Source organism: Macadamia integrifolia, unplaced genomic scaffold (genome assembly GCF_013358625.1).
Source record: "Macadamia integrifolia cultivar HAES 741 unplaced genomic scaffold, SCU_Mint_v3 scaffold94, whole genome shotgun sequence".
Lineage (NCBI taxonomy): Eukaryota > Viridiplantae > Streptophyta > Magnoliopsida > Proteales > Proteaceae > Macadamia > Macadamia integrifolia.
In genome coordinates this window covers 657,073-682,836 of record NW_024870588.1, presented here as the reverse complement: position 1 = coordinate 682,836, position 25,764 = coordinate 657,073, and the positions used below count along the sequence as shown (strand labels likewise).

Genomic DNA, 25,764 nt, shown 5'->3' with positions numbered 1-25,764 from the left:
TTGTGAATATTTTAATTTATTATTATCTGTGTGGTTGCAGAATCATTTTATAGCTTTATGAACTTAAAGTACTGCATCGTAGATCCTGGATGGATTCTAGACACGTACGCGGGTTCATGTCACCAGCCTCAGGTAAGTGGAGGTGAGGTGTGACAAGGGGAAAGGTAGAAGAAGGACTATGGAGCTGCAGTGTTGGACAGCTTATGTAAGACAACGTTTACAAATGGATGAGATCCTTTCTTTTTTCATTTAACGGTCATAGATGCTAGCATACTTTATGCCTAGGTAATCCGCTAGCATGCCTAGCCTTTTCCTTTGATAAAATATTAATCAGCTGACATCATACCTTAACAAATATTCCATAACAAAAATTGACGATAGGGGTCCAGGTTTAATTGTCAGTAATGCTACAGGTGTTTCCTTATTAATAACATACCTAAGGAGGTGGGACCAATTATGTAGGGGCGGTACTGGTATTGGTATTGGCATATCGATACCGATCTGGTACCAATCCGGATATGATTAGTTCAGTGAGTACTTGTCGGTTTTGCCTTAGTTTTTTTAAGGGGTACCATTTTTTTTACTATTTTACCCCTGAAACAATATGGGTAATAGATCCAGATTGATCAGGATCAGAGATCAGTCTTAGTCGATACCAATATAATACGACCAATACAGCCAATACGATACCCAATACCTGAAACCATAGGTGGGACTAGGGGTGTCAATCCTGAGCCCACACCAGTAGGCCCGACCAAGCCCGAATGCCTTAAGGCCCAACCTGAACTAGCCTGTTCAATGGCCCGACTCGTTTAAGAAGCCCGCTTGAACCGAGCCATTTAGCCCGACCGACCTGACCCCTTTAAAACTGCCTAAATTCCTACTTTACCACAACCAATACAAAATAATAAAAAAGGATTTGTAATAAAAAATCTATAATAGATGATGTTGAACACGGTATTACATCCAACTTTTTAATAAAATAAAATAGAATCGTTTGAGATGTTTTAATAGGGAGTGATTGAAGGACAGACAATTCTTGTGGAGAACAATCACTTTGCTACTTGTCATAATTTTTTTATTTTTTTTTGTAAGAAATAACCATGATCTCATATATTAACTGTGGAGAGTTTTTGGGTGACCTTTACTATGTTTAAATGGAAGATTTCTAGACATTTAATCTACTTAAAAAATGACTCTAGAGAGAACATGTTTAGACTTAAGTAGGTTTGTAAGTCCATTTAAGGTAGCTCGATTAAAGCGCGATACCAATCAACCCGATTACAAACCGTACCATGCCCCCTAAACCTACTTAAACGGGCATTCACGATGTAAGGATTTTACACCGCCAAGCCCAGTTAGATCCGATCGATTGACACCCCTAGGTGGGACTATAAATTCCCTTTTCTAAAATGACGGAATTTACGTATAGTTGGACAAATGGATAAATGGTCATGCTGTTTAGATGCCATTTAGAGGGTTTGGGAACCTATGCAGGAAAATTTCAATAAGGGAGCGACACTTCTTTTGATAGATACGCTTCCCTTTTTCCAGTACCAACTGCTTGATTGTGCTTCTCATAGATCATGCAGTCTGAACCTGCAAAACAAGCTCCTGTAGATTCAAATTCCAATTACAACGAAGACATCTTCGATCCTTCTCTTAATTTGGAAGAAACCCATGTGAAAGAGGGTTATAAAGATGGGTTCCAAGACGGGTTGGTCCTAGGTCAGCAAGAAGGAAGAGAGGTTGGCCTCAAAGTTGGCTTCGAGGTAGGTGAGGAGATTGGGTTTTATCGAGGTTGTGTTGATGTCTGGAACTCCGCAATTCGTGCTGAATCCAGTTGCTTTACTCCTCATGTTCAGAAGAACGTCAAGCAGATGGAGGATTTGATTAAACTATATCCAATTCTGGATCCGGAGAACGAGAGTGTTCAAGATACTCTGGATTCTCTAAGGGCTAAGTTTAAGGCAGTTTCCGCCTCTTTGGCTATGTCGTTCTCGTCGTCGTCGATGAAATTGGAATACGATGGGCTCCGGAAATCGTCTGGGGCTAGTGATTTGGAGTTTTGATGTGGATAACCTTTTCATGGTATTCATCCAAAAAAATATATATTTCATGTTGACTTATATTTTCCCTTTTTTTTTGGGTTGATTTGTTTCAGAACCCTTATTCTACAATTAGCGAATCTCTATTAATATGATGGAATGCTTGTATCCGTCCTTTTTGAAGTTCTTGGTAATGATCCAAATCTACTATTGCATGAGATATTTGATCTTTTGTTCTTGCGTTTAGGTGGGTTTTTTTTTTTTTTTTTTTTTTTTTTTTTGGGTAAATAAATTTTTTTGGGTGAATTGGTGGTGTGTTTGTTGGGTTCCTGCAAATGGTGTTATTTGATCTTGAGATTAAGTAGACATTAAAACAGGAGGAAATAATAAATCATCTTGGAAAAAATAAATCATCTCGGATGTTATGGTGATCTCTCTGCAAATGGTTGGACCAATTACCTTCTTATGAAAAACCTTATGGCATAAAAAAAAATAATAATAATAAAAAATAAATAAATAAATAAATTATGGTCATCATGCTTAGTTTTCCAATTAAAATTCTTAAGAGGATCAGTTGCAAATTAATAGTTTTGACTAAATATTCAGTTATTTATTTTGTTTCTGTTGTTTTATGTTTTGTAGATGATTTGTTTTTAAATAGGAATATGTGACTGATTCATGCTTCATGCTTCATGCTTCATGCTTCATGCCATTGGATAAGCTTACCTAAGGGACTTTCTCAGGAAAAAAGCTAGTTCCAGTTGTACATCTCTTGGAATGAACAGGGGCTTTCTGTGGAAGTGTTTTCTGTAAAAGTTCTTGATGTATTAATGATGTGGAATCATGACGAAGTATTTACAAAACCATCTGTGAGGTGCCTCCTCCTGCACCTTTGTTGGTTGGGGTCGTGGTTTTTGAAAAAGAGGGTTGTGGATTGTCACCTTGTCTTTTAGAACAAGTGAAAGTATATGTGCTCCTATGGATTTAAGATGTACAGTGACAGAAAATGCAATGAGATACTTTGACTTGCCTGGATTTTCTTGAATTTTTGCTTGGACCAACTAACCTGAGTGAATCACAGGATTCTGCAATGTGTCTGGTCATGGAATTTCCTTGTGTTGTAAACTCAAAAGAGCAATATTAGTTTCCAACTTTTGCTGATTTTTCAAAATCTATAGCATTTCTTGTGTATCAAACAAACTGCTTTGACCTTATGGATCATGTTATCCACTGAGAAAACATTCTGAGATCAAGTTTTTTAATTCATTATCCAGGTGATTAGCTCAGTATTCTTTGTTTTGCTTTAGCCCATTTTTGGGGATATCTTAGACAATCGCCCCCACCTTTTTGGATTGCAAATATCTTGGATTTCTTTTCACAAGGTTTCTGGCTTGAAAAACGAGTTTTACCATCATACTAATTGTGGCCAAAGGAGAGAAGGCTTATCTACAAAGTTTGTTCTTGTATAAATATTTTTATTCAGCCTTCTGTGTGTGCAGCTTGTGGATTGAGAAGGAAGAAAAATGTTGAAGTTGAAGCTTGCTTGTTGCAAGGTATACATATATGAAAGTCAAAGGCGGCACTAGAGTCAATTGAACGAGCTGCCAAGCTATTCCTGGAAGTTTCTATAATCAATTACAACCGTGTTGGTTACACTCGTCTCCAAATTAGCTCCACACCTGCCATTGGACTCTGGATCATTGAAAGCGTCTGTGTTTTCCATGGCTAAAGCGGCTTTTGAATCCATTGATTTTGAATCACACTCTGGAAGTCATCATCGGCTTGGAGTAGTTAACCATATCTTCTTCCTTTCTCTGGCTCAAACTTCTTTGGATCAAGTGGCTCAAATTGCAAAGGTTGTAGCTGCTGACTCCAAACTTCAAGGTTTGTGCTTTCTTCCCTTGAGAAACTATGAATGCCAGTAATTGCTTAAAATAGTTCTAATTTTGCCTCATAATAGTGTCTTCTGTTTTATAATTGGTAATATCATTTAATCTCTTGAGAAGTTAATGATTGTTTGATCATCATAATCTTAATAAAATGATGCGCTGGATAATGTATGATGGCCATCCCTATAATTATCAAATAGTTATGCTTGATCAATTGGAGTTGCTAGCTAAATCAATGGACCTGCCTTTGGGATGGGGGACCCAAATATTATCATAAATGTATATCATCCCAAGACTCCCATCTATGAACCATCAAATAGGATAGTGTTTTTGTGGAACCTTGGACCTCTCTCTGGGGTGGGGTGGGGTGGAAACACAGACTTGGTCTCTTTGCTCCTACATTGAGTCTGTTATCGTCCCCTCCCCACCCCACCCCCACCCCCACCCCCACCCCCATCCCCAATGGACGGCCTTGTTTGGTCATCCAATTCCTTTCCTTTTTCTTCTTTTGATTTTTAACCGATAAACAACTTATATTCAGCTTCACTGAGGATTGAGATGCATATCCCTGGGTGGTCTTCTATTTAGAGGATACCAGATTGTTAAGAAGCAATGGGCCAATTGTTTGGAGGGTGTGCTGCATACAATTATCTGTCTCTTCCTTTTAGTATGGTTGCATTTCTTTTTCTTTTCCATATTGCATAAGGATTGAATAAGTAACATGGAGGAATCCTAATTTTAAAGCAATTTTTTTTTTTTTAATATTTATAGTTTTTCCCTGAGAAGAATCTGGGGATAAAAATATGCCATGTCTTATTTTAGCGTAAAGGTTCTAAGCTGCCAGGGGTGGACACTCTCTCTCTCTCTCTCTCTCTCTCTCTCTCTCTCTCTCTCTCTCTCTCTCTCTCCCCTTCGAACATGAAATGATTTCACTGCCCTCTTATATATGAAACCATTATGTTGCACTTCATTGGTGCGCTCCTTTATGTCGCTTGCTCAGAGAACCCTCTCCAACCATCCCCCCCCCCCCAAAAAAAAAAATAGTTTAAACATTTGGTTACATTTTATCTTTGTGTCCCTTGTTGCTTGGCTAATTATCTGTAACATAGATGTTTGCAGTCCCAACATTTCTATATGAAGCAGCCCATAAAGAAGGGAGAGCTTGATTCCATCAGAAGAGAACTAGGTTATTTCAACCCTAACTCGGAGGGAAACCACTAGTCAAGGGGACTTGTATCTGAGTGATGCAGATTAATAACCAAAATATGCTTGTTTTATTAGGAATAAGCCTAGAGTTGGGTTGTATATGTGTTGGGCCTTCAGTCCATGTGGTTTGGAGTGTACTAGGCCACTTTTATGGGTGTAAAAGATGGGCTCTAAGATTGAGTACGAGATTACTAGTTAGTTTGCTTTTTAGTTGGATTGTGATGGGGTTCACTAGTTTCATTATTTAGTTTCTAAATTTCATTCTTATTTAATGTCTAAAATAAGTAGTTGCTATTTTATGTAAGCTTCTAATTTTCCTAGTTTCTATTTTCAGTTTTTAGTAACTAGAAGAGTTTCTATTTCACTAGTTTCATAATTCTGTTTTTGGGAACTAAGTTTAGTTTCTATTTATCACTATTATAAAAGAGAAGGCTCATTAGTAGCCCACAATTTGATTTATGAAGAAAACTTGATGCTACTGCCGCTAGTCTCTGTTGAGGCTTCCTTGTGTCTGATCAAGGTGTAGGGACTGGTGTCTGATCTAGTTGACACTTTGTGGTGAGAAGTCCAAGTGGATCTTTCTTAGTTTTGGTTTTCTTATTGCTCTTATTCTCATTCAGCATCTCAGGTAAGTGATTTGATCTGTTACAGAATTCTAGGTTTGAGATTCTCTGTTTTCTCTCCTATTGCCACTGACTATTTTGGAGTTCTAGCCACCTGATGGCTCTATAACTTGGATCAAGTGTTAGACCCATCTACAACAGAACTCAATCCCAATCTTAGGCTTATCAAACCATTGGTTCAACTATTATGGATTTTTCTTCAATTCTAGTCGATTCTGAAACCTAACCAGATTTGAGTTCTGTTTTATCTTGCTAAATGACTGCTGATCTTATAGCCTATTGTTTAGCCTTTTAATTTGGTGATTTGAGTCACTAAATCCTTAGCTGGTAGCTAGTTATAGTGTTCCTGAATTATTGATTTCGACTGTCAGCACTATACTCTGTTATCTCAGTTTACTACTAGCTTGCTATGGATTATTGTGGTGGTCATTTAGTTCTTTGGTTTGAAAGTTCCTACAGATTGATACTTGGTTAGACCCCTATCCTAGTCTACATTACTAAGTCTTCGCCACTGAATCCTGATGAAGACCCATCTCTAGTACTTCAAGCTATGGTGCTTGCCCATGGTGATGACTTGATTGATGTTGCCTGTAATTTTTTGTCACTAAACAAGGTTGGAGCGGATCAAGTCCACCTTGAAGTTGAGCGGCTTGCTGGGGAAGAGAGAATTTCCTGTAGTAAAAGGGTTATTGTACCGACCTATCCCAGGAAAAAAAATAGTAGAAAATTAGCTAATCTTGTGCGAGTGTAATAACACAATTAAGGAACACATGGTGTATGGGGCAACTAAAGTTATTTTATAGCCTTAGCCGTAGAATCTATTTAATTACCAATCCCCTTCTCTTCCTATACCACACAATCCTGAGATCGGATCAGGTCACGTACAACAATTTAGTACATCCTTGGTCCATGAATTTATAATCCATTTTCTCTCTCTACATTTAGTGGATTCTAAATCCACGAATCAGGAATGTATGAGATTGTTCTCGTACGTGAACCTGATCCGGAGTCCACAATCTCCAGCTAATGTTAGCTTTCTTTGCCCTACATGTTGAAACCCATGATTTTCCCCAAATAATCATATCGTTATAGAAGTCAATCAACCACAAAGCTCTCCCTCTCCGATGAGCCTAGAGTGAACACAACTTTGAATTTTTTCTTACCAGAACCCTAGAATACTAGCCCCCTTGCGTCTTGAGATCCAAGGGCTTGTTTCCTACCAGGCCTCCTTGAGGCTGAGCCTTTGGCTCCATCGACTCTTGGCTGAAGCATCTGCTCGGTCTTTAGTGACGACAATCATTTTCATGTCATTCTCAGCCAATAGAATATTGTCAACATATAAGGATAAAATATGGAAACTTCCCTTGGACCGTTTCACATACACATAGTAGTCCTCTTCAACCATTGCAAAACCAATAGAGGTAATGGCATGATGAAATCTAAAGTATCACTACCTAGATGATTGTTTAAGGCCTTATATAGAACGTTTGAGAAGGTAGACTTCACGCTCTTATCCTTTGACCTCAAAACCCACTGGTTGATCCATAAATATCTCCTCATCTAGCCCTCCATTGAGAAATACAATTTTAACATCCATTTGAAAGAGTTCCAAATTTTGTTTTGTGACAATGGCTAGAATGAGGCGAATTGAGGCAATTCTCACCACAGGGGAGAAAGTCTCATCATAGTTTACACCCTCCCTTTAGGTATAACCTTTTGCCACAAGGTGTAGCTTATACGTATCAATTGAACCATCCGCCTTACGTTTGACCTTTAAAACCCATTTATTTCCAATGGTCTTACGCCCAGGAGGTAGGTCAACTAACTCCCACACCTGGTTCTTACTCATAGAACTTAGTTCATCCTCCATAGTAGCTTTCCACTAATCTTTAGCAGGTGAGGAGAGTGCCTCCCACAAAGAAGCAGGCTCATCCTCATCCATTGGAACACAAATGAGAGCTTCTTCTTCAATCTCAAAATGACGACGAGGAATGTGCCCATGAGTACTCCTACGCGTAAGGGAATCTTGATGATCATCTTGTGGTACACTCCCACTAGTTGGTACACTCCCACTAGGCTGATGATTAATCTTGCTTTCACTAGAGATTATAGGATGAGTTAATTCCCCACCCTCACCAAGAGTAGGTGAGACGCTTTCCTCGTCCTATATCTCAAACAGGCCGAGATCCCTTATGGAGTCATTAATGCTAAGAAAGTTTATCTTAATAAAGTCGACATCCCGTGACTCTGTCTCGGTCATTCTTCAGTCAAGGTGTTAACCATACATAACGTAACCCTTCGAGCTGTTGGAATATCTTATAAGATGTGTTTCCTAACTCTGGGGCCAACCTTCTCAAACTTATGGGAGGTACTTTGAACATAACCTACTAATCCCCATAGTCACATATGCCTTAAATTTGGCTTCGCATCCTTCTATAACTCATAGGGGATTGAAGGAATTGATTGTGAAGGCATTCGATTAAGGATGTAGGCAACAATCAAAAGAGCATCCCCCTAGAAAGATATTGGGACATTGGCTTGTGCCATCATCAACCTAATCATATCTAAGAGTGTCCTATTCCTCCTTTCTACTATACCATTTTGCTATTGAGTATGAGAAATGGTCAATTGCTTACAAATCCCCTTCTCTTTACATAGTTCTTTAAATTGGTCAGTGCGCAGAGTTTTTAAGTTCTTACTTGCCTAATTCTCAACCTCTGCCCCAAGTGTTTAAAGCAATCTAATTCCTTGTAGCGGTGAGCTATTAGATACACATAACTGTATCGCGAATAATCGATAATGACTGTGAGAAAATAAGAGGCGCCATGGCGTGCCTTTACATTCATAGATCCACAAATATCTGAGTGGACAAGTTCTAGAGGCTGGATAGCTTGGACTGTCTTTCCAAAAGGCTTTCGATGAGCCTTACCTGCTAGACAGGGCTCGCAACAAGGAGGTTGACTTTACTGAGTAAGCCTAAAAGGCTTTCTCTAGCTAACCTAGCCATCTTGTTTCGCCCTATGTGTCCCAATCTATCATATGCCATATAATAGATTCAGAATTATCACATGTATTAACTACGTAAGAAATAGATGAAGCAAAATCAATTAAATCTAATTTAAAAAATCCATCAATTATGGATCCACGTCCAACAATATTACCATTAAAATAAAACTCTAAATTGTAACCGTCAATATGGAAAGAATATCCTAAAGGTAATAATGCAGAAATTGAAAGTAGATTATGCTGAATACCCAGTGCATAAAAGCAAAGTGCTTCCAGTACATATCTTAAGCTGATAAGTACCAACTCCTCAAACTGTCTCATTGGTGTCGTTCCCCATGAACATTTCTGGGATCCAGCCAGAAATCTGCGTTGATTTATAATACTCTCTCGATCTCACGCTATATGTTTTGTTGCTCATGTATCCACAATCCAATCAGACTATGTATGGGCAACCAAAACATAGGTACAATCAAATATACAGAGAGAGTGGGATAGAAGGTACCTTCTTTTGCTCTATGCAATCACGATCGAAGTGCCCCATCTTTTAGCAGTTGTAGCATTTGACCTTAGATAAAAATTTCTTTCTGCCACACTTGTCTCTTTTGCTCTTGGTGGGCTTGCCTTCTTTTCGTGCTTGATTCTGAGCCATTCCTTGACTTATTGGATTGCCCTGTCTTTTGCACTTGGACTTGTGCTTGCCAACCTAGGCGACTATGGCAATCGTACGGTTAGCCTCTTGGCGCTTCGCCTCAAGTTCCAGATGTTGTGAAAAGTCAATAAATTTTTTATCATTGTGTGTGAGAATAAGCTTTATGGGGCTCCAGGAATCAGGTAGTGTCCTGATGACAATTTAAACCTACTACTCATTAGTAAGGGTGGTTCCAACATCTTTTAACTTCCGAATCATGTCCTTGTCCACTCTAAGGTGTTCAAGCATAATGTACTCGGGGTCCATCTTATACATCTCAAACTTCAAGGTCATACCCCTTTACCTTGTGGTAGATGTACCTCCAAAGTCAATTTTTAGCTGGTCCCACATGGACTTATCTATAGTGTTTTCTCATAATCACCAATCAATTCACCATGCATAACATAATAAAGCGTGTGCTACGATCGTTATTCACCCACTGATTATAGTCTTCCATATCACGATGGTGTTGAGCAGTAGTACCCTCAACGGGTTTGTCCATAGCAGTGGTCAAATAATCAAGGTAATTTTGCTCATTGAGCAAATATTGAATCTTTCGATGCCATATGTCATAGTTGGTCCAGACAGTTTGCCACCCTTGGTGACGTCCGCAGCAACATGATTAGTGATCATATCACTACATACAAAGATGTGCAAGGTAAACATTAGATACGCATAAAGAATTTGTTCCTTACTACACATGGTGAGACTAAAATTTTCGCTAAGCTCATAATCAAATTTCACATGTATGGATCAGGGATATAAAATTTTAATCAATTTTGAATAAATATAAGGAGAATTAGGTATCTTCAATCCATAATATTGTGCCATTCAAATGGGTGCGCATGGGTCCCACATAGGAACATGATTGGTACTTAAAGTGGCATGTCAAGGTAGTGTAAACGTATGATATGCAGTGCGAGGCATTTTCCCTTTACAAGGCTTCTAAAAAAATTAATGGGAGGATATAATGGAACTAACAAAATACATATACATATGCTAAACACATTAAAGCAATGAAATCATATGTAAAATAAAATCAGTCACATAGCCAAGCATCATAAAATATATCACATAAAGTACCTTCCAAATATGACCTAAGTCATTAAGGGAAAAAACGTAACTTTATGTAGCGTTACACAAACCTAAACCCTAAATTATATCACAGTTTTTTTTTTCTAAACTTTGTTACCCTTGAGTAGGGTTCAAAAAATAAACCCTTAATCACAATCATTAATATGTGATTAAAAAAAAATATTTGCAAACAGGAGTTTAAACGTTTCAATACTTGCCAATCTAAATCGATATCGGTCAAAACCGATCTCAATACGATATGAAAAGAGTAAGAAAATTGATAAAATTCAATACTGAATCGATCCGATCCAATCCTAATTTCTCATATGCGAACACCAATACACGGACGGTAGACAGGCCACGGCTCGATCCATATTTTTTTTTTTTTTCTTCACATGAGAACACGAGCAGCAAAGCCACGAGGGATGCTGCCGGCGGCCTTAAGGCTTCACACAAGCCATGCACATGGCTAGGAGTGAACCATTTTTTTTTTTTTTATAAGTATTGTCACAATTGCATTGTAATCTTTACAATGAACACTCAATGATGAAGTATTACTTTTCACATACTTTTAATGACTGACAATTATTACAATCAGTTATGATATTACTAACATTACCATCATTACTATCAATGACGTAACGATTGACAATCATTACAATTAATTATGACACTACTATCAATTACTTAATGTTAATGGTGAACAAAGCATTAACAGTATCATGCGGCCAGAGGTGCTGCAATTGCTATTGCGCACGAAGCATATGGCCTTGGTTCACAAGATGCGGTAAGGCCTCGGCCAAGCACAATGAGATGCCACGATGCACCATTATGCGCAGCACAACCAAGATTTTGCCTCTGATGCCAATGTAACAGGGAAAACAAATAAGGATCGGGGATTACCTTGATGTAGTTCTCCACACACCATAATGGACCTGGTTATGGTACGCATTGATCCATATGAAAAACAACAAACAAATGATTGCAGCGATCTTGCTAAGCAATGATCCACCCTTCAAATCTAAGGATTTCAATGGAGATCCTTAGAGACACACCTTCTCAATTGGGAGAAACTGGAGAGAGAGAGAGAGAGAGAGCTCTTAAGATTAGGCCAGAAACCCTTCTTTGCTTTGTGGCCAAACACTCTTATTTATAGAGATTTTGCCACGAACTAACTAGGTCAAGATCCAGTCCGACCTAATTTAATTAACATATATATATTTATATATATTGAGGGACTAACATATCAGGAAGGAGAGACAGAGTAAGAGAACCGTACACATAACTAATGCTTGGATGGATGCCTACTTCTACCATGTGGAAGATCGGATTGGGTTGGAATATTTTGGGCATGTAGAGCCTAAGATCCCTTTTAAGATGTTAAGTTTCAATCAAGATGGAAAGCATTGAAAAATCAGAAGAGATGTTGTATTGATTGGAGTACTAGTAAATGTACATGGACATACATGAAAATACATTCCAATACATGAGAAGATTATTGAATTAGGTCTAAAATTTGACATGTGGTCTATCCAAACCATCTCTTAGGTATCCTATGGCCAAATTTGCCATTTGTCCTTCCATAAATTAAATGTTTAGGTCAGGAGCACCTTTACCTGGTTTGCTGAATGGAGTATTTTTTTTTTCCTATATTTATTTAGGGATTTTCTCCCCTCTTCTGTTTCTTTCCCATTGGAATTGTTCCTGCTATTATTGTCAATTAGGGATTTAGGAATCGATATCGGATTGGTATCGGCCAAGGCTGATCCCAATTCTTGGCTAATCCCATATTGATAAACACAAGCATAAAATGGTAAAAAGAAAATCAATTTTTTAATGAGTTCAGCGAAAAATCTATCCAATTAGACCAATCCAGATCGGTATGGGTCAAGACTGATCTCAATTCCCAAGAACTATATCTCTGTTGTCCTTCTCTGGCATTAAAATTGTGAGTTTCATGATATTTTTTCTTTTTCTTATAAGAAAAATATACCTTGTTTGTCCTACTAAAAAAAAAAATATGAAAAAAGGAAGGAATGCTAGCGGGTTACAATGGAATTAGGAATGCTAGCAAGCCTTGATCGTTAGCTGAAACATAAGCAATCTTGACCGTTAGATGACCATTGTCTAACATAATCTGCCCACCACTGGCGCTCTACAATCTCTCTTCTTCTACTTCAACTGTCTCCATCTCTGTCTCCGTCTTCGGCTCTCACTCCCTCCCTTCGTCGGTGGTAAAACCTCCATCGTTCAACAGATTTGTGGACTTGATCTACATGTGTTCTACCAAAGGTTCTACCAGAATTCCAACATATCACAGGAATGAATCAAAGGGAAATCATAAACCACAACAGAGACACAAAAATGATTTCAGTGGAAAAAACGAGAAAAAAGAAAAATCAGATCTTGGGAGAGAAAACTGATATGTTCTTCTCCCGTGAAGTTCTTCTGTGAACAGCATGAACATAAAAACTTGAAAAGTTTATGATTAATTACCAAGTAGTCCGAATTAGAGAGAGAGAGAGAGAGAGAGAACTTTCAGAATTGCTTCCTGATGAGGCAAAATATGTCCCCTTCCTCAGCACGACTGAAACGTGTATGCAAACCTGAACAGGACTGACCCACTACCTCGGCCCTCCATCAGTCTGTGCTGCCACCTCGGCCCTCCATCAGTCCGTGCTGCCACCTTGGCCCTCCATCAGGCCGTGCTGCCACCTCAGCTCTCCATCAGGCCGTGCTATCGCCTCGGCCCTCCATCAGTCCACGCTGCCACCTCATCATCTCATCAGGTCGTGATGCCACCTCGGCATTTCATCAGGCTGTACTGCCACCTTGGCCATCCATCAGGTCGTGCTGCCACCTCAGCATCTCATCAGGCCGTGTATCCACCTGAGATGCCACCTCGGCATTTCATCAAGCCATGCTGCCACCTCGACCCTCCATCAGGCCGTGTTGCCACATCGGCCCTTTATCAGGCCGTGCTACCATCTCGGCCCTCCATCAGGCCGTGTTGCCACCTCGGCTCTCCATCAGGCCGTGCTACCAGTCACCTCGGCTCGACCAACCTGTCACCTTGGCTCGGCACAGTCCAGTAATGCACCTAGAAACATGCACACATCCACTCCTACATTCAAGGTACGTGATCCCTGATTATGGGGGCAGGACTCTATCCACTACACGTCATCAGAGGCGTCCACCCCTCTCATGGCTTACACCTCCGAGATCAATGGAGAATATGCCTAGAATATGTCTTGGAACCCAGAATATTCCCAGAATCACAGTGCCACTCCCCTCAAGGACTCTATGCCTAAACTGAACTCTCCACAAATGCCCCTCCTTCTCTCTCCATCAACAGCCTATAAATACCAAGGTAAGCCTCCATTATGGGGGATGAATCAATCACTTCTTTTACTGAAAAAGCTCTCTTGAGCATTTGCTGTGAAAAGATCTGACTTAGGCATCGAAGAGTCCCCCGTCGGATCAGCCCAGCTCTCCCCTGTCATCTCTTTTGTGTAGGTCGGCTAAAGCACCAGGGACTACAAGGAAGATCATCTGGTCAATTTTTACCGCATCAGATTGGCACCGTCTGTGGAAAACAGTTACAAAAAGTCACCTTGGACCAATGCAATTATGGAGTGAGTAGGTCATTTTTTCTACAACAACAGGAGTAAGATCCACCCGCGAGTTACCACTTGGACGTCTCCATTCTCCACCAATGGCAGAGTAGGAGAATGTCCCAGCAGAGACCCCTCCACAAGGACTCTAGTAAACTAGGCCTGATGCGCAAGTTGCCTAGGGAGAGGGGGATCAGCACGAGCAGAACCCTCAGCTATCTTGCCATGTCCCATCATCCCGGCTAACTCACCCAAACATAGAAGAGCAGATGCAGAGCCTGCAGCTACAGGTGTTAGCAACAAATGCACTGGTGTGGGACTTCTTACGTCAGTTCAGCTCAACACTTCCAGTGCCACGGACTAGTTTTGCTCAGTCGCCTAGGCCTATTTCAGGCAGACAACTCAACGACGAATCTCCTGACAACAGTGTCACCCCTCAATCAACAGCAAGGAGGGGGTCGACCAGAACGTCACATACTATTCACTCGATACCACCCCTCTCTTACCGAGGTGTGCAGGCAAGGTCCCGTTCCTGCCTAGAACGGAAGAGCTCGTCGTTCTCCACGTCACCGGAGTCCAGAGACACATGATGTCCATAGATCTCCACCCTGGGTAGGAAGACACCAGCTGTCACCTCAAAGACTCACTAGAGGCGCGCGTCCGCACAGAGAAGAATGGCAAGATCAACCCCATGGGGGTCAGACCTCACCCATCAGGCTGACCAGTGGTGCACCACGGCAAGGCCAGGATCGTTCTAGTGGTCACCAAGGCCGAGGAAGAAGCCCCAGAAGAGGTGAAAGGGCACGCCGATCCTAGGATTGCTGAGCCAAGGAGAGAAGGGATGACCTGGAGAGCCGCATCCAGCGCCTCACTGAGCAAGTAGAAGGAATGCAGAGGCAAAGGCACCAGACCGACATAGCTGTAACTCTAGCCCATAATGCACTATCCGACGAACTGATAGACGTCGAGCTGTCTCCAAATTTCGTGATACCTGTCTTCAATGGATATGACGGCACCACAGATCCCTATGATCATCTGCTATACTACAGCTCGGCCATGACGGTTCATCGTAGGTCAGACGCCATTCTCTGCCGAGCCTTAGCAGCCTCATTAAAAGGAGTTGCACTGGTATGGATGTCGAACTTGCGGCCACGGTCCATCCGCAGTTATGAAGAGCTGACAAGAGCGTTCCTCACACGTTTCCAAGCAAGTATGAAGCAAAAGCAAACTACACAAAACGTGATGAACATGAGGCAAGGAGCGAGAGACTATAAGAGAGTTCCTTGCTCGATTCACCAAGGCAACATTGGAGGTAAAAAATCTATCGGAAGGAGTGGCATATAGCACGTTGTGCAATGGGGTAATGCACCCTAATCTGGTCCAGTCTCTGGTCCTTGACTTGCCAGAAACAATGCCCGAGCTGTTAAGACAATGCAATCAATACACCAACATGGAGGAAATCATGGCTGCCAGAGGGATAGGTGATATGTCGGAGAAGGAGAAGAAAAGGACTCTGAGGCCTAGGGACGATTCTCATGAGCCGAAGAAGAGTAGAACAGATCGACCACTTGACACTGATGAACCCGAGCGATATGAACTTGATCGTTCCCGAACAAACCTGCTCTTAGAGATCCAAGATCATAAGTATTTTCGCTGGCCCAGGCCAATGATAGCTAAACTAGAGGAGAGGAACCTCGATCGGTATTATCGATACCACCGAGACCATGGACGTGACACTGAAGACTGTAAGACTCTAAAAAGGGAAATTGATGAGCTCATCAAGGCTGGATACCTCAACAAGTATTTGAAGCAGAAATATGGTGGGAACTGGCCTGAGCCAAGGAGAGATGATGCCAGGTCGAGCCAAGATAGGGCCAAGCAGTCCAAGGAACCAGCCACGGATCGAGCTGACGCTTACGATAACCAGCCCGTGGGTCCAGCTATTCTAACAATCATGGGCGGACCCACAACGGAATCAGTTAGAAAAGCCAAAGCCCACACGTGGTTCGTATGCATCACGGATCAACCTGTCAAACCCTCAGAACGGATCCACCCATTTCATTCTCTGACAGAGATCTGGAAGAGTTGAACTGGCTTCACAACGATGTTGTCATGGTTCAATTAGTGATGGCCAACCACCCCTTCCACAGGGTCCAAGTGGACACAGGAGCCTCCATTGACTTCATTTCCTATGAAGCCTTCACAAAACTAGGGCTTGGCACTGGGACCCTAAAGCTAGCTCTAGGACCCTTGTACGGATTTTCAGGCACACTAGTAGAGCTAAAAGGAGTTGTAGACTAGCCCGTAACCATCAGACAGGGAGCTCAGACAGCCACTGCCATGGTCTCTTTTATGGTCGTTAAGATCTCCTCACCCTATAATGCAGTCCTTGGCCGACCTGGTCTCAATGACCTTGGGGCGATTTGTCCACTAAGCCCATGAAAGTCAAATTCCCCGCCAGCAATGGAGTTGGTGAATGCAAGTCCAGCCAGAAGGAATCCCGGGAATGCTATGCAAACTTCATAAAATCTGTCAAGAAACCATACTCGGGCCTAGCATTTACGATAGAAATTGTTGATTGCCGAGATGAAAGCCTCTTGACCCGAGCCGAGCCAGTAGAAAAGCTGCTTACTATCCCAATCACTAAGGCCAGTAGACACTTTTATCAGTAGACCGTTTTATCAGTAGATTGCATTGAAATCCCATCGATTGGGTGTTAGTCTTATAGATTGTATATTGTCAGCACCTTAGCTTCCATTTCTCAGTTATTCAATTTTGTTCACGGAGCGAATTAGATTCTATTTCGAAGCAATGTATTTGTCCCAAGTGCATACCACACATCAATATACTATGAAGCTTCTCCCAAATATCTGGCTCTTCAAACCTTAACAACTAAGGCATAAAGACAGGCTACAGATCGGCAGCATCTAAGATCGAGCTACAACTCGGCATCATCTAAGACCGAGGTACAAGCTCGGTAGCATCTAAGACCATGCTCAAGCTCGGCACTATCAAGACTAGACCCCGGCTCGGCAGCTCAAGCCCTTACGCATTAAGGCACGCAAGCCAGAGCACGGCTCAACACCTCAAGCCCTTACACATTAAGGCACGCAAGCCCAAGCCCCGGCTCGGCACCTTAAGCCCTTACACACTAAGGCACGTAAGCCCGAGCCCCAGCTCAGCACATCAAGCCCTTACACATTGAGACATTTAAGCTCGAGCCTTGGCTCGGCACCTTAAGCCCTTACGCACTACGGCACTCAAGCCCGAGCCCCGACTCGGCACATCAAGCCCTTACGCATTAAGGCATTCAAGTCCGAGCCCTAGCTCGGCACCTTAAGCCCTTATGCACTAAGGCACGCAAGCCCGAGCCCTGACTCGGCACCTTAAGCCCTTACGCACTAAGGCATGCAAGCCCGAGCCCCAGCTCGGCACCTCAAGCCCTTACGCACTAAAGCATTCAAGCCTGAGCCCCGGCTCGGCACCTTAAGCCCTTACTCATTAAGGCATGCAAGCCTGAGCCCTGGCTCGGCACCTCAAGCCCTTATGCACTAAGGCATGCAAGCCCGAGCTCCAGCTCGACACCTCAAGCCCTTACGCACTAAAGCATTCAAGCCTGAGCCCCGGCTCGGCACCTTAAGCCCTTACTCATTAAGGCATGCAAGCCTGAGCCCCAACTTGGCACCTCAAGCCCTTATGCACTAAGGCATGCAAGCCCGAGCCCTGGCTCGGCACATCAAGCCCTTACGCATTAAGGCATTCAAGCCTGAGCCCCGGCTCAACACCTTAAGCCCTTACGCACTAAGGCATGCAAGTCTGAGCCCCGGCTCGGCACCTCAAGCCCTTACGCACTAAGGCATGCAAGCCCGAGCCTTAGCTCGGCACCTCAAGCCCGAGCCCCGGCTCGGCACCTTAAGCCCTTACGCACTAAGGCATGCAAGCCTGAGCCCCAGCTTGGCACCTCAAGCCCTTAGGCCCTAAGGCATGCAAGCTTGAGCCCTGGCTCGGCACCTCAAGCCCTTATGCACTAAGGCATACAAGCCCAAGCCCAAATCGGCACCTCAAGCCCTTACGCACTAAGGCATGCAAGCCCGAGCCCAGCTCAGCATGCACTAAGGCACTTAAGCCCCAGCACGGGTCGGCACCTCAAGCCCTTATGCATTAAGGCACGCAAGCCAGAGCACGGTTCAACACTTCAAGACCTTACACATTAATTCATGTAAGCCCCAGCCCCGGCTTGGCACTTCAAGACCTTACGCATTAAGGCATATAAGCCCGAGCACGGCTCGGCACCTCAAGACCTTACGCAATAAAGCATGCAAGCCCCAACTCCGACTCGGCACCACAAAAGACCTTAACGCAAGGCACATCAAAAGATCGAGCCCCAGCTCGGCACCGTTATGGTTAGTCACAGGCTTGGCACCTCAAGAGCTCATAAGCTAGACATGGAAGATCAATTCTGAGCTCGGACAGGGAACAGAGTCACACAGACAGCTGTATTGGTCCTTATTCTTCCAAAAGTTACTCATTTCGAGCCGGCTCGAAGTACAAGAAAATAAAGAAAGAAGCACAAGAACGCTGAGAGATGACATAAAAAAAAAAATTTCATTCATAGAAAAAAAAGGGAAAAAAGCCCTCAAAGTACATCACTCCCGAAGGAGACATCTACATAAAAAATATATATATATACAAGGCTAATCTCGGGGGGCTAATCCACGGGCCTAGCTCTTCACTTGGCTATCCTTCGAGTCGGATCACCTCTTCACCAACATCGATCGAGCCACAGAGCTACACCAAAGTAGCAGGGATGGGGATGCGCTACTCATAGTCCTTCAGATCGTAGCCTGGCATCTTACTCGGGATGATCCGGATGGCATCGTCCGAGCTGACCTAAAACGAAGAAATGTTAATGTCAACCAACTTCTGACAGGCCTAGGGGTTCAGCCACCTCTTTGACCTCCAGCTCGGCCCGATGTTCCTTTTCCAGCTCGCCAACCCTAGCTGCGAGCTCCTCCTCCTTGCAAGTGCCCTGAGTCTCGGACAACTCATCCTAAAGAGCATCATTCTCCTTCATCAAATTGTTGTTGGCATTGAACTGCTTAGCAACCTCTTGTTCCAGCTCTCCAGTTATCAACCAAACATCATTGGCATGGACCTCCTCAGATCGGGCCATTTTCTTCTCAACATCCACTTGGCCTGTGATCTTGTGTGGCTCCCCATGAAGGCGCTTTGCCTCCTTCGCCTTTGAACAAGCAACAGCCAGGACCTCGAACCGTTGAGCAGCCTCAGCTGAGAAAGTGAAGCAACGCATTTTGTATCAAATTAAATGCTCTAGCAGATCGATTTGAACTGCTAGAGCGGGGGGTTGGTGATGAGGCAAAATATGTCTCCTTCCTCAGCACGGCTGAAGCGTGTATGCAAACCTGAACAGGACTGACCCACTACCTCGGCTCTCTATCAGGCCGTGCTACTGCCACCTTGGCCCTCCATCAAGCCGTGCTGCCACCTCGGCCCTCCATCAGGCCATGCTGCCGCCTCAGCCCTCCATCAGTCCGTGCTACCACCTCGGCATCTCATTAGGCCGTGCTTCCACCTAGGCATCTCATCAAATCGTGATGCCACCTTGGCATTTCATCAGGCTATACTGCCAACTCGGCCCTCCATCAGATCGTGCTGCCACCTCGGCCCTCCATCAGGCCATGCTACCACCTTGGCCCTCCATCAAGCTGTGCTGCCACCTCGACCCTCCATCAGGCCTGCTACCAGTCACCTCGGCTCGACCAACCTATCACCTCGACTCGACACAGTCAAGTAATGCACCCAGAAATGTGCACACATCCACTCCTACATTCAAGGGATGTGATCCCTAATCATGGGGGCAGGACTCTATCCACTACACATCATCAGAGGTGTCCACCCCTCTCACGACTTGCACCTCCGAGATCAATGGAGAATATTTTCAGAATATGCCCTGGAACTCGGAATATTCTCAGAATCACAGTGCTACTCCCCTTAAGGATTCTACGCCTAAACTGGACTCTCTACAAATGCCCCTCCTCTCCATCAGCAACCTATAAATTCCAAGGTAAGCTTCCATCATGAGGGATGGATCAATCACTTCTTTTACTGGAAAAGTTCTCTTGAGCATCTGTTGTGGAAAGATTTGACTTAGGCATCGAAGAGTCCCCCGTCGGGTCAGCCTGGCTCTCCCCTGTCATCTCTTCTGTGCAGGTTGGCCAAAGCACTAGCAACTGCAGGGAAGATCATCCGGTCAATTTTTACCGCATCACTTCCCATCCCAAATTCATATAAATTGGACTTCCAAACAATAATTGCCCCATCTACCAGAAAATAATAATAATAATAATCGCCCTTGAATCTGGGAGCCAACACTCAATTGCATGTCAATAGTGCATAGATTATGAACTCCAGCCAATATGCCTGCCAACGGACCCAATTTTTCATTCCGCTCTATTTTCTGATCGATTGCTTTGGCTTCCTCCAATAAATCCTCAGAAACATGGAGAAAGCTCCGAATTTGTGAGTCGATCTGTCGTAAGACTCGCAACTGATTCAAGTACTCTTGGGGCGATTTCGATAGCTATTCATTGACGAGAGAGAGAACTGAGGTCGAAGGGGCAGAGGACTTGACAAGAGAAAGAGAACTGATGGGCGAAGGGGCAGAGGACGCTAACCATCCAGGCAGTGGCAGCGCCACACTCCGGCCATGACCGGTGGCGCCAAAGCCCAAGGTAGAATTGCTCTATCTCGAGCAACAACGGCACAGCACAGTTGCAGGGGCGGGAAGAGAGAAAGAGGGTGAGACAATGTGTAGCAATGGTGGAGCGAGAGTTTGGATTTGTTACCTCCATCCAATGGTTGTATTTAGGATAAACAAATCCTACGACTAATATCCCGCTAGCATTCCTAATTCCATTGTAACATGCTAGCATAACAGAAATGGCAATATATAAATATATTTATCAATGATCTCTTTGGTATGATTTCTATTTGTATTTATTAGACTTAGTTTTCTATTTTTAAATGTCGTTTGGTATAATTTATAACACTTATTTTTAATTAATTTAAATTAAAATAAATTAAAAATCACAAATTGCTCACGAGTTATTAGTGATTTGCAGTAACAAATTAATTTTTTTTTTTTTGGCTAATGAACATGTATTGTATAGTGCTTCAAATCAACGGCAAAAAAGTCTTTTGATCCTCAAATAAAAAAAAAAATCTAACTAAAAATCTTCCTCCTCATGGGGTTGCTTTCTGTGGGAAGATGAGGAATGCAGGCCTAAGGGTGAGATGCGCAGGTGTTGCAAGGTTGGTGCGATACAATGGTAGAATGGGCTGGGCGTAATAACTCACACTTTAGGCATACAAATCTCGTTTGCAATAGTGAGGAAAATTGAGGAATTCAAGCAGGAGAGGCGGGAGGAGTCAAAGTTTGCAATAGAGAAAGCATTCAAGTGGAAGGGGAATGGGAGTTGCTAGAACTACCCGCATCCTGTTCGGGAAGGAAATAGGCTCGAGTTGGAGGAGAGAATGGGAGAGGGTTAGGTTGTTAAAAGTTGCGACTATGAGGAGGAAGAGAATGGAGTAGACAAGGAGAGCAGAAAGGAAAGCGGACATGGTTGGTGAAAGGGAGTCATTGTGGGTTGAGAAAAAAAGGGAAGCCTTGGAGAAAAGGAGTTGAAATGCGATGTGCCACTGTTAATTGTCCGTGTTGCAGTACCCTTCGATTAGAAGAAGAGACACTAGTACCCACACACACATTCAGACGCGCGCGCACAGAGACGAAAATTGGTCTGTGGACTGCCCTACAAACATACATGGATGGCTAGCGATGGGGATTGAGGGAGGGGATGTCAGCTCAGAGGCATAGAGCAATAGGGGCAGCAATGGGCAACAATGAGGTTTGAAGCGGAAGCAACAGATGGGTGTGAAATTAGAATTTATTTTATACATAGGCATATCAATCTTATTTCTCATTATACAATCTATTATACAAATAGTAACCAAATGATTATTATTTGTGACCCATAATTTATTATTATAAATAATTTTTCAAAAATAGATGATAAATACAAATTCAACTGGACAATAGTAAGGTCAATCATCACTTATTCTTACTGACATTTATGTACTGCAGAATTCGATCTCACGACTTTCTCCCTTGAATGCTGACTTTTCAAACCAAAGTTCCAACCACTAAGTTAAACTAAAGAACGCCTCATAAAAGTATCGAAGTACATGAAAGTGAAAGTATAAAGTATCGAAGTACATGAAAGTGAAAGTAACCTACTTGAAGACAACATTTACTTTAAGCTGTCGAATACTAAAAAATTAGAACATAAGCAAGTTAGTCAAGGCTCGAGCTATGAACTTAGATGCTTTTTTTTTTTTTTTCTAAGGGTAAAGAAGCAGGATTTGCTGTCCCATAAAAGATTGAGTAATGACACGTTTAATCCGTGGGACATTTGTCCTAATTTGGGTTCCCAGTGGACATGTGACAAAAGAGTACTGTCAGTAGCTCAGGACTCTTCTTATTTTCTAAGTTGCAGGGGGCCTTGGGACATCGGCAAAGAGAAGCAGGCAGAGGATCAGAGCAATGGATTTCAGTCCAAGCAGCAACGTAAGAGTTCCAACCCTCCCCCCCCCCCCCCCCGGCGCGGGTCGATTTGTGCATAGCATATATATATATAGAGAGAGAGAGAGAGAGAGAGAGAGAGAATCCATGGCCTATCCATAATTTAGAGGTATTCAGCCTGTGGAGGTAAGATTTTGGACATAAGTAATGATATGAAAAAGAGCTCAGCCTTCAAACCCCCATTCTCTCCAGCTTCTGTACATTTCTTCTTCCTCAAGAACAGTTGAGACCTGTTAGACTCTTCTCTCATCTGAAACCTTAGTAAAGTGATATGTTTCGTCATTCCTCGATCTGTTTAATCTCCCAGTACTATTGCGTCCACTTCACTTAAATTTCGTGATTTTATCTGGCTCTGGGCCCATAAAGAAGATGATCATGAAAGCCATGGATCAGAACAAGTAGATTAGAAGGGCATTGCGCATTCTTCGTGTGTGTCTGTTCTGAATTTCTGATTTTTATCTTCTTTGAACCGGCCAGGATATGAAGAAAAAGAGCATCACAGCCACGATGATCACGAAGCAATCAATGCTGCTGTGTTGCAAGCTTTACATTTCAGAATCACGAAACACAGAAGCGATGGAGACGGTGGAAAGAGCCGGTGGCCTTGACCCAGAAACCGTGATTATCAAGAAGTTCGAAGATAGAGATTATAACCGGGTGAGGTACACACTTGTGTCGTACGTGGCTCACGACACCACCGGCAACGCCGTCTACAGCCCTCTCCAACAAACGGTGATTGCGATGGTGGAGGCCGCTTATGAATCCATCAACCTGGAGCTTCACTCTGGTGCACACCCTCGTCTCGGCGTCGTTGACCACATATGCTTCCATCCTCTCTCTCGAGCTTCCTTGGACGAAGCGGCTTGGCTCGCTAAACTTGTTGCTACTGATATCGGCAATAGACTCCAAGGTCAGTTCCGGATCCGGACATTTTTTTTATAATTTTCTTCCTAATCCGGTTTGACCGGTTCACTCCTTTCTAATTTCACAGTTTGCAATATTGATTTTCAATCATATATTCATTGTGTATCCTTGGGGTTAGGTCGGTTCGATTTCGGACAGGATTTAATCGGTTTTGGTGTGGGATGGTGAAATCGAAACCAAATCAAACAAATAAGAATATTCTGGTTTTGGTTTTGTTTGCTCTAGTATCGATTATCGATTAATCGAGTTGGTTTTTGATTCGGTTTTTCATACAAATTTATATAAAAATTTTAATGAGCTTTGGACTGATTTTGATTTCGTTTTTATCTTCAATTTTGTTCTAGGTTTTTTAATCGGTTTCAGTTTGGTTTTGGGTTCGTTTGATTTTCGGCTCAGTTTCGAGTAGTAATATCCCAAACTAAATCAACCCAATAAGACTACGGTTCGTTTTGGGTCAGGTTTAGACACCCCTAGGGTGTCCACGTAGGAGTATCAATTCTAGTCCTGCACCGGTTAGGCCGTTCAGAAAAATCTGGTCTCGACTTATTTATTAAAAGTGCTGGTGCGAGGTTGAAGCTGAATGGTCACCTGCTCGGGAACAACCGCGTAAGAGCCTGACTTTGCCTGACCCCTTAGGATCTCGTTTAGAGATAAATGTTTTAGTAGCCTGTTTAAGGTCAGTCCCGTGTAGCCCAATTAATGGTAATCCAATTAAAGACCGGTACTCGGGTGATTGTTTATATATGCGATCATGTCGACTTATGAAGACCGATTACTTAAACAGGCCTGTCAAGGTCTTAAACCAGCCCGGAACGAAGGATTGGCACCACATTCTTATGCATGCCTAGAGAAGTTTTATAGAATAACCTATTTTTTTAGGCCACTCCTTTTAATTTTTGTTAGATTGTTATCAAAACATGGTTACCCTATTACTTTTAATAGGTACCTGGTTCTGAAATCGGTTCTGAAATCTGGTTCGTGTATTCTTGTGGGTTACTTATATTCCCTTACCATACACCTTGCAGTACCTGTATACCTGTATGAAGCTGCACACCCAACAGGTAAGGCCCTTGACACCATCCGGCGAGAGCTGGGCTACTTCCGGCCAAATTCCATGGGACAGTGGGTCGGGTGGGCCCTTCCAGAAATCCTCCCTCATATACCAGATGTGGGTCCTACACAAGTATCTCGAGACAGAGGAATTGCTGTGATCGGTGCAAGTCCTTGGTATGTAACATACAACGTTCCACTCATGTCTACCGATTTGTCTGCTGCAAGAAAGATTGCTCGGTTGGTGAGTGAAAGAGGTGGTGGGTTACCCACGGTTCAATCACTTGGTCTGGTTCACGGGGAGCAGTCGACTGAGGTAAGTTGCATTCTACTGGAACCGGACCGGGTTGGAGCCGACCGGGTGCAGAGTCAAGTGGAGATACTAGCTGCCCAAGAAGGATTGGATGTGGAGAAGGGTTATTTCACTGATTTCTCACCAGAGATGATCGTTGAGACTTACAGGAAGTTAGTGTCTGGTGGTGAAGGTAAACATGGTTTGATGAAATTAAGCATCTAATTTTGTCCCAGCTCTTAAAGATTTAAGACTTAAGTTTCTTTTTCTAAGTTTATATTTTCGATTTAAGTTATTTATTTATTTATTTATTTTTATGTTTAAAATTTTTATTTTCCTTTTCTTTAATTTCTCAATCAAACGGAGCTTTCAGAAAATAGATGAGTGCATCCCTTTATATGCACCATTTAAGGTTTTAAAAACCCAACAGGGAACAATATTTTTTTCCATCAACTCAATTGGAATTGTTTTGGAATTGGTTTGGAATTGACTAGAATATGTCGAACCAGAACAAGGTCAAAATTAAGTTACTTCAAATTCTATGACAATTTGATCCCTAATTTTACATTCAGGTATCAATAAAAATGAGAGAACAAAAAAAATCGGTAGAGCTTAAAGCTCAGGAGGTTTTGATCTCGAGAACTTATGTTCCCCATCTAGTTTAGGACCCTACCGCCTCAACCACCACCCC

The 25,764-nt window shown here is 42.7% G+C and overlaps 2 protein-coding genes across 5 annotated transcripts; both read left to right on the top strand.

The window, feature by feature from the left end:
* Window positions 1-1,433: 1,433 nt before the first annotated feature.
* On the top strand, window positions 1,434-3,760 carry LOC122070525 (protein LTO1 homolog). 3 transcript variants are annotated; one of them, XM_042634699.1, is made up of 2 exons: window positions 1,434-2,091; window positions 3,532-3,760. In XM_042634699.1, exon 1 carries the CDS (start codon window positions 1,587-1,589, stop codon window positions 2,070-2,072), a length of 486 nt encoding a protein of 161 aa, XP_042490633.1. In that variant the 5' UTR covers window positions 1,434-1,586; the 3' UTR covers window positions 2,073-2,091; window positions 3,532-3,760. The 3 variants fall into 3 exon arrangements, with proteins under 3 accessions (XP_042490633.1, XP_042490635.1, XP_042490632.1); XM_042634701.1 differs by having other exon boundaries at window positions 3,602-3,758; XM_042634698.1 differs by having other exon boundaries at window positions 1,436-2,091; window positions 3,548-3,757.
* Window positions 3,761-3,769: 9 nt separating this feature from the next.
* On the top strand, window positions 3,770-25,399 carry LOC122070524 (formimidoyltransferase-cyclodeaminase-like). 2 transcript variants are annotated; one of them, XM_042634696.1, is made up of 4 exons: window positions 3,770-3,932; window positions 22,722-22,792; window positions 23,285-23,717; window positions 24,757-25,399. In XM_042634696.1, the coding sequence occupies exons 1-4, from the start codon at window positions 3,770-3,772 to the stop codon at window positions 25,296-25,298; spliced, it is 1,209 nt and encodes a 402-aa protein (XP_042490630.1). In that variant the 3' UTR covers window positions 25,299-25,399. The 2 variants fall into 2 exon arrangements, with proteins under 2 accessions (XP_042490630.1, XP_042490631.1); XM_042634697.1 differs by lacking the exon at window positions 22,722-22,792 and having other exon boundaries at window positions 3,807-3,932.
* The last annotated feature ends 365 nt before the right edge of the window (window positions 25,400-25,764 follow it).